We start from the raw sequence: 13,273 nt of genomic DNA, 5'->3' as shown, positions 1-13,273 counted from the left end.
TTTTTCCTATTATATGCATTTCTCAGCAGGGATTTTTTTTTTTTTTGCAAGACTAATGCAGCTGCAAGTTAAACTATGAATGCATTTTCATCACTATGGAAAAAAATAAGTTAAAAGGCTGAAAAACATACAGCAAAACTTTTGAAGGACTTCTGATGGACAACAGATTTAGGGCTGGACCTGGGTGGTTTGTAATTTCTCCCAACCTGAAATTGGCTGAGAGCCTCGGAAATTTCCAATACATCTACGGTTCTGTGGAGACCTTTATTATGCCATTTGAAACTCTGGTTTGGTACCCAGGTAAATCTTGCAGTTTAAAGTTTCTATTAAAGTTTTGAAATGAAGCAGTTTGATATTGCACCCAACCAGGAGGCTGCTTCCAAGGAATTTCTGTCCAGGGTGATGGCACAGAGAATATAAATTTTATTTCATTTCCTCTGTTTCTTGTAGGGTTGATTGGTTGGTGGAAATGGCTGGCAGCCAGTTCTGGGAAAGATTCCAGACCTGACTCCGATTAACCCTCTCTGGTGAAACTCTGCTGGAAACCAACTCACCAGCAATTGCCATTAATCTACTTACTAATTAAGCCAATTCATTTCTAAAGGAGAAAAATTCCTTTCTTTAGCCAAACTGATGGGAGGAAATTTGAAAGAAGCGCCAAACTGTGTAACTGTAATTCAGCCAAGGACTGCTAAAACAAGGTGTTGATATATAGCAGCAGATTTAAAACAAGTTTCTAGGGCAACACTCCTTTGGAGACAGCGGCATATAGTGCATAGTAGATGAAGCTGGAATAATGCTGCACAGCGCTATGCCACCCCGTGCACTTGTGCCGAAAATAACACATCTCTCTCCATTTAAATCTTGTTCCTTTTACGCACAAATAAATAGCCTCTCCAGCTTTCTTTTGGACTAAAGTGTATCCGCGTTATGTGACAACTACCACAAATATATTTCTTGACACTTAATAAATAACTTTAGAATTCTGTAATCCGGAGCCTACGATTCAGATACAGGCTCTTAAGGCCTTACTGGTAGTTAGGGGAATAGGAAGAACCAAGTTGGACATTACGCGTGGAGGAAAAGCAAATCGGCCTTTTGATAAATGGTGCCTGGCATTCCAGCAGAATCTTGGTTTGCATACTTACCAGGAAGCAAAACTCCAGAGTTTCCCTACTTACTAAAGAATTGTTGACAGCCTTTAAGATGTGGCTAGGTTCCCTGTGCCAGGGTAAGAATGAATCTTCCTTGAGGAAATGTACAGTCTCCCTCTAGTCTTTATGACTCTCCTTCATGGGGAATAGTTATTGGGTGAGGAGACATCAAATCACTTTGACTTTTTTGGTATATGAAGACTAGATGATTTAGAGAGGGAGTCAAACAAGTTGAGTGCCTCAAACTTTTTAATTAACGTCTGCTCCTTCCCTTAGATGCTCGAGTCTGGGGAGCACCCGAATGAAGGTGGTCGCCATGCAGGGTCAGTGCGCCCCACCCACCCAGCACGAGCCAGCACTTTCCTTCAGGGCGTGGAAAGGAGCGCACGCAAGACACGCATTGAAGTCTATTCGAGCTCAGTGTTGGTTAGTGTACATAATCCGGAGAGATTAAACAATTAGTTTAGCAAATATTTGGAGATAGTATCCTTTGCAAGGGAGGCATCTTACACCAGGATGGCAGAGGCTGCTCTTTCTGTGGCCCCGTCTGTGCAGCCCAAGCTTCTGCCCAGTTAATCAGTAGTCGCCGGGCTGCTCTGGTTCGTGGATAGCTTCTCCAAGGGCTCTTCTTTTGGGGATTCCAACGTTTCTAAATGTGAAGAAAGATGGACAGACACAAACTGTGTTTTACTTACTATACACAAACCACTCCCCACTTTCCCCCCTGTAGCATTTGCATCAGTTTAGTGGGTCCTCCCAGGCCTGGCCCTAGCTGGGAGCGTCTTCAGGAACCTGGAAGAGAGCTGGTGAGGGAAGTAGGGCAGGCAGGCAGATTATCCTTGGCCTTCCAAACAGCGTGTGCCGGCCAGGCTTTGCTCTGAGACAGTCTGGGGCTCTCCAGCAGCTCTAGACTGCAGGAATGGTCTTAGGTGCCCATGATAAAGGCCCGTACCCAACATTCTGCTGAAGCCATTGTAAGAGAATAAAAACAGTGGGAAGAGTTGTCTGTGATTGGGTCCAGGGATTTAATTTTTCCAAGATTTAAATTTCCATTTGCTTTGCAGTGTTTCTTCCATGTGAAATAGAAAATTATGAATGAGAAGGAAAGAAAACCACATTGGCCCTGGGCTCTGAAACTGGGGAATGGGAAGATGTCCCCCGCCCCCAACTCAACTTTGGACTCTCTGCCCTGTGGGGAGGAACATTTACCTGGTGTGTAAATTGTGAGGAAAGCGCTGGGGGTCTGAGACAGGAAAGCCACAACATGGGATGCGATGTTCCAGCTTTGAAGGGGAACAAAGGCCCTGGGCTAATCCCAGTGAAAGCCGGGAGCGTGGAGAAGGCAACAAAGCCTTGCAGCCTGCGGTCACCGGTAGGTGTCAATGTGGACACTCACAGCCGGGGCAGTGGGAGAGGGGAACACACAGGAGCCAGGCTGTCATTCCAAGGCTTAACATGAACAAAGATAAAAACGTGACAACCTCGGCTTTCAACGCTTGGGAGGTTCAAAGTGGAGTGCTCCAGAGTCTATCTGGGTCAAGTCTTTTTTGCAGAAAGGCCTTTCTTTTTCTAGTCGAGTATCAAACAGGGAAGCCCCAAGGGCCTTTTCCCAAGGTAACTTTCCTTACGCAAAGCTTTCTTTAAAGTAATGTCCAATGCTACACACTGCCTTAGGTAAAGATACGGAGCTCGGAGCTCGTGAGATGGCTGGAAATCGTGTTAAGCGCATCGTTTCCCACCCCAGAAACTCCAGGAGGCTGCATTCAGCCCTTGCGAACTTGAACAGGCTACCTAAACTTTTTAGATAAGCTTTATGTATTCTTTTGTACATTTAATGAAATGAAATTTCCTTGTATAAAGCTATGCATACATGTAGGTGAGTTGATGGGTTCCATAATTTAGAAAAGTATTCATCTTACAAAGAAGTTTGGTAGTACAATGTTGAAGGAATAGTGGAAACTTGCTAGAGTTAAGTGTGCTTGAGATTTTACTCGATTACAAATCAGCAGACAAGGAATTTACCAACGAATAAATGTTCTTTATAATCTGGGAAAGAGAATTAAGAATCATCTACTAATACAACTCATTAACAAAGATAGTCTTAGAAAATCAATAAATGGACATAACAAATTATGTTTATATGAAAAACTCAAGAGACATTGTTTTCTTAAATTCTACCACTAACACTAAAATACAAGTTAAAAAAATAATAATGTAATAAAATTCTGATTTTCTTTAGTTGAAGTAAGTCTCCTAAATAATAAAAAAAGGATGTAACTATCCTTAAAAGACTAATGACATTTCACAGGTAATGCAATTTAGAAAGAAACACTTCCATGTTTTCTTTTCCAACAATGTGCATTTTTGTAAACTGCTATAAATTGCAATTCAAAAGCACTGATCTCGCCATCCCCAATCATTTTTTATACTGATCAAATGAATGCAGATACTCCCATTTGGGAGGGGCAACATGACATTTCACTTGGCAGTTCTAAACAGGTCACAGACCTTTCACAGACCCTAAGGCAGTGGGAGGGAGCTCTTTACTAAACCGTGTAACCAAATCAAACCAATGGTTACCCCTTTTCAAAACCAATGGAATGGTTTGCACAATGCTATTCACATAGCAGTACAGAAACTGAAAGGATGGTCATCCAATGGAAATTTCTTTCCTTTTGTTTAAACTTGCAGAGCTCAAAAAGTAATACTTGAGGGAAAACAATTACATGTGCTATAATAAAAATAATAAACAATACACATGCATTTTTGTTGGCACCACAGGGCTCAGCTGTAACTGTCCATTTGTATGTATATATATGCACATGTACGTATGTATATGCATGTATATTTATTGAAGATGTTGCTTTGTTTGAAACCTTCCGCACAAAGACACGACAATGCTGCCCTGGAGATGACCTATTGCTTTCAAGTTGCTTGAACACATCAGAATTTCCATTGTTAGGGTTGATTAATTGAAACTGATAAGTTACCATGAATAAAGATTGCTTTTCTGTTTAATGTGGTGGGCCTGATTTGGTAAATGCCTCATTCATGTAGCTTTGCAGTGCAGCATATGGGTAAAAGTCATTCAGTATCACAAACATATACAATTTATTATGCTTGTACAGGCATAGCCAAAAGGCCTTTCTATTTTAATGACAAAGTTTCAATAAAAAATTTCATTTAAAGAGTCACCAGTTACATGAAGTATAAGGCATTTACCTAATTTGGTAAATGCCTCATTCATGTAGCTTTGCAGTGCAGCATATGGGTGAAAGTCATGCAGTATCACAAACATATACAATTTATTATGCTTGTACAGGCAAGCCAAAAGGCCTTTCAATTTTAATGACAAAGTTTCGATAAAAAATTTCATTTAAGGAGTCACTAGTTATGTGATTTTGTAATTTATTCTTAGAGTTTCCAGTTCTGACTTTCTGTGGATAATTGAAAATATATAATATTTTAATATGGTTTTAAAAGGATGTGTATATCCAAGTTATGCCTTAGCATTAGTCATTGAAAATAAAGCAGAAGCTATCTTAAATGTTAGCAGACATACATGAAGAGGAAGCACTGTCATCTGATGCCACTTCTGTGCCATACTCTTGATAAAGCTACTGTAAACATTTCATTGCGAGGCCAATTATAGCTCACACTGCCCAGTTTACAAGAAAATGCAAAGGAGCTCATCTGGTGAATAACATGCCAACTTCGTAAAGGCTTTTTTTGGGGGTTTTGTTTTAATGAATGAAGTCAGAAGACATAAAAAAAATACCATTGGATATATTCATGTTTTTCACAATTTAATTGCTGTGAACTTCCTTTACTGGAAAGCTGATGTCACTTTTAAAAGTGTTAACTAAATTTAAAATGATCACAAATATTTACCAATAAAGGGAAGGTTGCTCATTTTTTGTAATGATGCTGTACAAAAGCTTTTATTTTTTGCCTTTTTCATTTAGGTTGCTCAGGTAATAATGAAAAATATGAAAGACATGCTAAGGAACTAAAGAATCGACTGTACTAAACCATCAAAGAGATAGTTACCGTATTCAGCCTTTAATGTCTCATCAAATAAATTCTCTGGTCATTCATGTCCATGAAACAGTTCAAGTTCATCCAACATTTCTCAATTAAATTAGATGGGTGATCTCAGCTCAGCCCTTCTGGAGAGTAATAAACCACATCGGTCACAGCTGACCACAGCTAGTATGTGCTTTATAAAGAGCTGGATGTCCATTGGAAAGCTAATCAGTACACCGGCACTTGTAAAATTCCCTCCTGCATTTTGAAGTGATAATCTGTATCTAATTTTTAAAGAAAAATTTACTCTCCTTTCACTCTTCTGAGGCCAATTTCTTTTCTGGACCTGAATAGAGATCGTTGGTGAAATGGTACCAAATAGCTTCGGTATGTGTACAACAAAAACCCACCTCTTTGTAGAACATAACAAATTATGCAATGTTCACAGATGCGCTTCACATTGTGCCTTTGTGAGAAAATGAAGGCCCAACTCTATTCCCCACCCCCCTCTTTATGAAAGACCAGGCTGCCAATGCAATCTGTTCTAATCCTAGAAAAAAATAAACACTCTTCATATGGAAACTTTAGGTAGTTGTCTCTAAAATGATTTTCATTTGAACGTTTGGTCTCTGCAATTTTTGCATGTATGAATTTGAAGTTACAAGCAGCTATTTTTTCCTATGAACAGGTGAACAACTTGGAGCCTAAGGAATTGAAATGTTAAATGCTCCTGTAACTCACCTGTAACTCACCTTGACATCTGCATATTTAGTGAAAATGCTGTTATCAGTTTCATGCTTAAATGTGTAGGTTCCCAAAGAAATGCAGTAATATTTCAGTCACAGTTTTAAAAACATACACACTGAAAATATTTAAAATTTTGTTTCTGACTCTTGGTTTCTGATTCTTATGGAAAAAGTGGCTATTAATATGTAATTCTGAATAACAAGGTAGCAATTTTTGCAGAAATGGTGAAGAATGCAGAGAGACCTCCTGAGGCCCACCTTGCCTTCTGGGACCTCCACAAATCCTTGTCTTTTACAGAATGTGCTAGTTATTGAGTGACTGTCTTAGAACATAAATTCCAGTCACTAAGAAAAATTTCTGTATCTTCAGTGCCTTGCCTAGGGCTTTGCTTAGGTATTCATAAAGACTGTGGAACAAATGAGTGAATGAATTAACGAAGAGAAGGTAACACCCAGAAGGCTAAGTAGTGTGTTCCACTTGTTATCCACAACCTTTGCAGTTCCTTCTCATGTTGACTCTGGTCTTGGCCATGTGACTTGCTTTGGCTAATGGGCTAAGAGCAAATGTGGCCCCAGTAGAGACTTGAACAATCCTTGTGCATTGAAATCCGCTCTCTCCTGCTGCTCTGGAGAACCCTGAGACCTCCATGAAAGCAAGCCTGGCTTAGCCTACTTGATTATGAGAGACATGAGGTCTGGTTACCCCTGTTACCCCAGCAGACAGCCAGCATAAAACCATCAATGACCAGCTAAACAAAGTAGCTCAGTGAGACCAGGCAGAAGACCCACCACCTAGACAAAGGCCTGTGTGTAGGCACAGGTGCAGGGAACGGCATGAAACAGCAGGGAACTGCAAGTCATTTGTGACCACTAGGTTAGAGAGCTCACATAAGGGAGAGGCAGGGGTTATGAATGGTCTCGTAGGCTAAACTGAAGAAGTTGATTTTATCTTGAAAGCCATAGAGATCTGCTGAAGGATTCAACAGGGGAATAACAAAGTGTGAAAAAGCGAAGCAAAATATGAAATCCTTAGCAACCTCAACATTTAAGACACAGAGCAGGAGCAGAAATGAGCAACCAGGGGAGACTGAGAAGGGCGCTCTCAGAAGGAAGAGGAGGAGAACGAGGACAGGCTGGTGTCTTAGAAGTCAAGAGGGGAGCTTTTCGAGGATTAAGGTGAAGGATACAATGTTTCAGTTATCTGAGACAAATAAATTCTGAAGATCTAATGTACAGCAGAGTAACTATAGTTAACAACACTGTATTGTATACTTGAAATTTATCACAAAAGGAGGAGGAGGAAGAGGAGAAGGATGAAGGAAGAAATGAGGGAGAGGAAGAAAATGGTGAAATGATAAATATGTCAATTAGCTTGATTGTGGCGATCATTTCGCTTAAGTGTATATAATTTTTATTTGTCAATTATATTTTAATTTTTTTATTATTATACTTTAAGTTCTGGGGTACATGTGCAGAATGTGCAGGTTTGTTACATAGGTATACACGTGCCATGGTGGTCTGCTGCACCCATCAACCCGTCATCTACATTAGGTGTGTTTCCTAATGCTATCCCTCCCCTAGGCACCACCTGATGGGCTCCCTGTGTCCATGTGTTCTCATTGTTCAACTCCCACTTATGAGTGAGAACATGCGGTGCTTGGTTTTCTGTTCCTGTTTTAAGTTTGCTGAGACTGATGGTTTCCAGCTTCATCCATGTCCCTGCAAAGGACATGAACTCATCCTTTTTTATGGCTGCATAATATTCCATAATGTATACGTACCACATTTTCTTTATCCAGTCTATCAAAAGGCATTTCAGTTGGTTCCAAGTCTTTGCTATTGTGAATAGTGCTGCAGTAAACATACTTGTGCATGTGCCTTTATAGTAGAATGATTTATAATCCTTTGGGTATATACCCAGTAATGGGATTACTAAGTTAAATAGTATTCTGGTTGCAGATCCTTGAGGAATCACCACACTGTCTTCCACAATGACTGAACTAATTTACACTCCCACCAACGGTATAAAAGCATTCCTATTTCTCCACATCCTCTCCAGCATCTGTTGTCTCCTGACTTTCTAAAGATCACCATTCTAACTGATGTGAGATGGCATCTCATTGTGGTTTTGATTTGCATTTCTCTAATGACCAGTGATGATGAGCTTTTTTTCATGTTTGTTGGCCTGTCAATTATATTTCAATAATGCTATTTGAAAAAAACTAAAAAACAAACCAGGTGCAGTGGCTCAGGCCTGTAATCTCAGCACTATGGGAGGCCAAGGTATGTGGATCACGTGAGCTCAGGAGTTTGAGACCAGCCTGGGCAACATGGCAAAACCCTGTCACTCCAAAAAATATAAATACTGGCTGAGCATGGTGGCACATGCCTGTAGTCCCAGGTACTTGGGAGGCTGAAGTGAGAGGATCGCTTTAGCCTAGGAGGTGGAGGTTGCAGTGAGTGGAGATTGTGGCATCGCATTCCAGCTTGGGTGATAGAGCCAGACCTTATCTAAAAAAAAAAAAAGAAAAGAAAAGGAAAACAGGAATTAAGGAATGCTTAGCAGTAACAAAATCCTGGGGTGAGGTCAAGTGGGATGGGGACTGGAAATTGTATTTGGCATTTGCTGGATTCTGGTGACCTGGTGGATGGCAGTGCCAGACAGCAGTGAAGGCAGGAGAAAAGTGGAGGAAACTAGAGCCAGAAAAGGGGAGGAAACAGGTTCCAATTTCTCTCAGGAGGGCTCACATCAAAGGGAAGGAGGAGCAGAGGGCAGCCGCTTCCAGAGGAAGCGAAGGAGAGAGTAGGAAAAAGAGGCATGGGCATGCTTATAGGAAGAGAGGACTGGGGCACGGTGGTGTTCTCCAGGACAAATAGGGATATTGCGAGACCATAACATAAGTTCATGAAATCAGGAGTCTAAACGGAGTTAACTTCACACTCAGTTTTCTTTTCAGAGTCTCACCCTCTCACCCAGCCTAGAGTGCAGTGGCATGGTCTCAACTCACTGCAATCTCCAACACCTGGGTTCAAGTGATCCTCCCACCTCAGCCTCCCAAGTAGCTGGAACAACAGACACCTGCCACCACTCCCAGCTAATTTTTGTATTTTTAGTAGAGACAGGGTTTTGTCATGTTGGCCAGGCTGGTTTTGAACTCCGGGCCTCAAGTGATCCATCCACTTCAGTCTCCCAAAGTGCTGGGATTATAGATGTGAGTCACCATGCCTGGCCTCAGACTCAGTTTTATCAAACATGTACAGGTCACTTGCTAACTTCCAGGAAAGTGGCAGGCACACTTATACACAAGCCTTATCCAATTTGATTCCTTAATGCTAGAACATAGGTCGAAGCTTGAAAGAGGTAGCTTTCTAACTGACCAAGGGAACATATCTCTTGTATGGTGGGCACTGAATGGCAGAACTCCTTACCCTAAGTCTTAATACAGACTGAAAACATACAGCCACTGAACACATCTGGAATAGCGGGTATCCGGTTATTTAATGTCATGTCATGTAAGTTATTAAATTGCTACCTTGTATTTGCTTGCTAGGGCTGCCATAACAAAGTAGCACAAACTGGGTGGCTGAAACCAACAGAAATGAATTGTCTCACGGTTCTGGAGGCTGAAAGTTCAAAATCAAGGTGTCCAAAATCAGTAAGGCTATGCTCTCCCCACGAGAGCCTGGGTGGAATCCTTCCTTGCCTCCTTCTAGCTTCAGGCCGTGGCCATCAATCCTTGTCATTCCTTGGCTTGTGGTTGCATCACTTCAATCTCTGTCATCGCATGGTGTCTCTCTGTGTGTCTCTGCCTTCACAGCATCTTCCTTTTGTGATACCAGTTATACCGAATTGAGTCTACCTGGAAGACCACTGCTTAATAACATCTGCAGAGACTCTATTTTTAAATAAGATTACATTCACAGGAGCCTGGAGTTAAAGTCTCAACATATTTTTGTGAGGCAGGGTGTGTGGCATCACAATTCAACCTGTAACATATGCTTTTCCAGAAAAGGCAACTTACTGTCTAGGTCACAGACAGGATACACAAGGAAAAGACTTTTACGAAGGTGCAACAGAGACTTAAAAAAAATGGCAGACTTAAGGTATGCTTTCGATACATGGGATAACAATAACTGTGCAGCTGTTTACAAAGGGAAAGTGTTCTTAAAATAGATAATAAGGTGGAAATCAAATGAAGCTTCTTTCATCCGGAACATGAAGAGAACTGAATTGAACACACAGGATATTTTTGGTGGGGGAAGAAGACAGAACAATGGTAGAGTGAGTTCATGACTCAGGACTCCATATGGGCCTGATAGATAAAATTTAAAAAGAAAACAAAAAGACATACTGGGAAAAACAAGGTAAACATGTCTCTGGTAATGAAACGTGAAGTAACAAGCCAGCCTGTTAGGAATTGAATTGTGTCTCCCCCAAAGATGCTGAAGTCCTAACCTCCAGTACCTATAAATGTGAGCTTATTTAGAAATAGGATCTTTGCAAATGATCAAGTTAAGATGAGGTCATTAGGGTGGGCCTTAATCTAATTATGTCCGTGTCCTTATAAAAGGAAGAAATTTGAATACAGAGGTGTAGGTAGAGGGAAAGCAGTGTGAAGACACAGGGAGAATGTCGTCTACAAGTAAAGAACACTCAGGGCTACCAGAAGCTAGGAGACAGTCAGGGAACGATTCTCCCCCACAGTCCTCAGAATAAACCAACCTTACCTTGATTTCAGACTTCCAGCCTCTAGAACTGTGAGAATATTAATTTCTGTGGTTTAAGCCACCTGGTTTGTGGTAATTTGCATGGCAGCCTTAGCAAAGGAATACATAGCCCAAACCACAGGTCTCTTGTTTCAGCTGCAGAAACTCATCCTGATGGTCAAGAATAAAGCTCGTATTTGGTAACGGAAGCTAAATGTGCTTCATGCTGGGTGGAAGAACAAATTCACTTCTAGAAGGCAGAAGCTTTAATGAAAGGAAGCTGAAAAACAACAACAACAACAGTTTTTAACCTGGGCTATGGCATTGTAGAAAGCTACGAGCCTAAGAAGGTTAGAGGGCACAAACTCACTTTGTGCAGAGGAACTGAGCTAAACCACCTGCTGGCTTGGAGTCTTCAGGGCCCTTCATGTCACAGCAAAGTAGGTGCCCCCAAACTTATAAGAACTGGCTGTAAACTGGGAGTGAGAGAGGTACAAGAAGCAGCCACAGAACTATACTCAGGAAATTCTGTATTCAGAGAGATTAAAAACTTGAGCATGCAAACCTAAGTTCCAAAATAAACAAAGGAGAGAATGCTAGGCAAGACAAAAGCAAGAGAAGCAGATGTGAATTCACTCCAGACAAGTGGAGGAAACAGTCTGATAAAGATTTTACAATTTACGTTTAGTATGTTCGACAAATTCATGCTTAATGATAATTATCATTAAAAAAAGAAAAATAAGTTATGATACAAGATAGGCCAGAATAAAACAAGAACAGTGGCTTTGAAAAAGAACCAATTAAAATTTTTGGAAACAAAGGAGTCACTAAAATGACACAGTAAAACATGGGATAAATTGGCATAGCTAAAGAGAGAATTAGAAAGTTGGAAGGTACTATTGAAGAATTCACCCACATGTACAACAACAGCAAAGAAAACTAGAAAATGTAGATTAGAGGCATGGAGAATAGATTGAGAGGTGCTTCAGAAGAAATAAGCATAGAAAATGTACAAATAATATTTGAAAGGGTAGTAACTGAGAAATTTATAGAAGTAAAGAAATACATGAATCATCAGATCCAAATTTTACTGTGAATATTGATAAAGATAAATACATCATTGAATACAATGAATATCATAAAGAAAACATTAACTACAAATGATTGAAAAATTGACACCAGATTTCTTATAACCCTAAGTAGGGGCTTAAAGGTGATGATACAATAAGAAAATGTAAAGGGAGGAATGACTGCAAACCTAGAATTTCATGCCTTGCTAAATTACTATCAAGAGTGAGGTAAAAATTAAAGCAAACAGAATTTACCAGCAATAGGCCTGCACAAAGCGAATTATTGAAGTAAAGATACTTCTAAACATACACATATACTAAAACATGCACGTGTATAAACAGGTACACTAAAAGAAAAGAAACACAGCTTTTAGCTTTCAAATCAGCATGGGGAAACCAAAATACAGAAAATGTTATCTATCTAAAGGAAAGCAAGAAGGAATAGAAAGCAAAGCAAAATATCAGAAAATACAAAGACAAGGTAACAGAAATAAGTCCAAATGTATCAATAATCACAATGGTAAACAACAAATTTACCTGTTAAAAAGTAGATATTATCAAAGAGAACTAGAAAGAAAAAAGGTACCATTTTAAGTTGCTTAAAAAAGAAGAATCCAATATAATCATAAAAATGTTGAAAAATAAAAAGATACAATGCAAATATTACTAATATGAAAGCTATTATAATGTTATTGATATAAGATACAATAGAATTTAAGATGTCAAAGAATTATCAGGGCTGAAGAGGCCAGTGCATGCAACAATCCACCAAGAAAAAAATGTATAAATTAGGAAGCATTTAACACAGATTTAAAATGCCTAACAAAAAATGGACAGAATTACTAAGAGAAACTGATCAATTTCAGTCATAGTGAGATACTGTTATATTCCTCTTTCAGAAAACATAAGAAAGAGATTAGGCATACAATAAATTAGAAGAATATAGGATGTCTGAACTACCAAATTAGTAAGATGAGCTAATGGAAAGGTTACAAGGAAATTAGGAGTCGTTAATTAAAGGTAAAGGAAACTCAACAAAGCATATTTAAAAATCTCATGTTTTAAAGAGACAACCATGATGTAGCCAGGCATGGTGGTGCACTACTTCGGAGGACGAGGCAGGGGAATCGCTTGAACCGGGAGGCGGAGGTTGCAGTGAGTCAAGATTGCGCCACTGCACTCCAGCCTGGTGACAGAGCAAGACTCTATCTCAAAAAAAAAAAAAGAGACAACCATGATGGAATAAAATATTTAGAGCCAAGCAACAGTTAAAGTACTGTCAAAAGTTATGGGATACAACTAAAACATTTTTAGAGTCATAAATGCATTTATTAATATATAATAAAAATGAAAAAAATGAGTAAGCTAGAGGAAAAAACAGAAGTATCTTTTAAAAATAGAAGAAAATAGTAGAGAAACACATAAATCTGACAACCAAAAACAGTAGAGCAAATTAATAAACCAAAAATTAGTACTTTAAAACAGACTAAAAATTATAGAACAGTTTGACAGGAGTAAGAACAAACACATGGTAAATATATACAACAACATCAGGGAGAGGCTGAGTGCA

At 39.6% G+C, this 13,273-nt stretch overlaps 1 protein-coding gene across 2 annotated transcripts in view; it reads right to left on the bottom strand.

Moving 5' to 3' along the window:
- The window catches only part of CUNH10orf67 (chromosome unknown C10orf67 homolog), a 118,559-nt gene continuing 105,286 nt past the window's right edge, over positions 1-13,273 (bottom strand). For both annotated transcript variants that reach the window (XM_032243877.1, XM_032243876.1), the window contains one exon: positions 1-1,803. In XM_032243877.1, coding sequence (XP_032099768.1) covers positions 1,727-1,803 — 77 coding nt within the window. In that variant the 3' untranslated portion in view covers positions 1-1,726. The remainder of the gene's footprint in view (positions 1,804-13,273) is intronic.

Source organism: Sapajus apella, unplaced genomic scaffold, assembly GCF_009761245.1.
Source record: "Sapajus apella isolate SASKATOON/1434 unplaced genomic scaffold, GSC_monkey_1.0 scaffold53, whole genome shotgun sequence".
Taxonomy (NCBI): Eukaryota; Metazoa; Chordata; class Mammalia; order Primates; family Cebidae; genus Sapajus; species Sapajus apella.
Note: the sequence above shows the minus strand (reverse complement) of the source record. Positions and strands in the feature narration are given on the sequence as shown.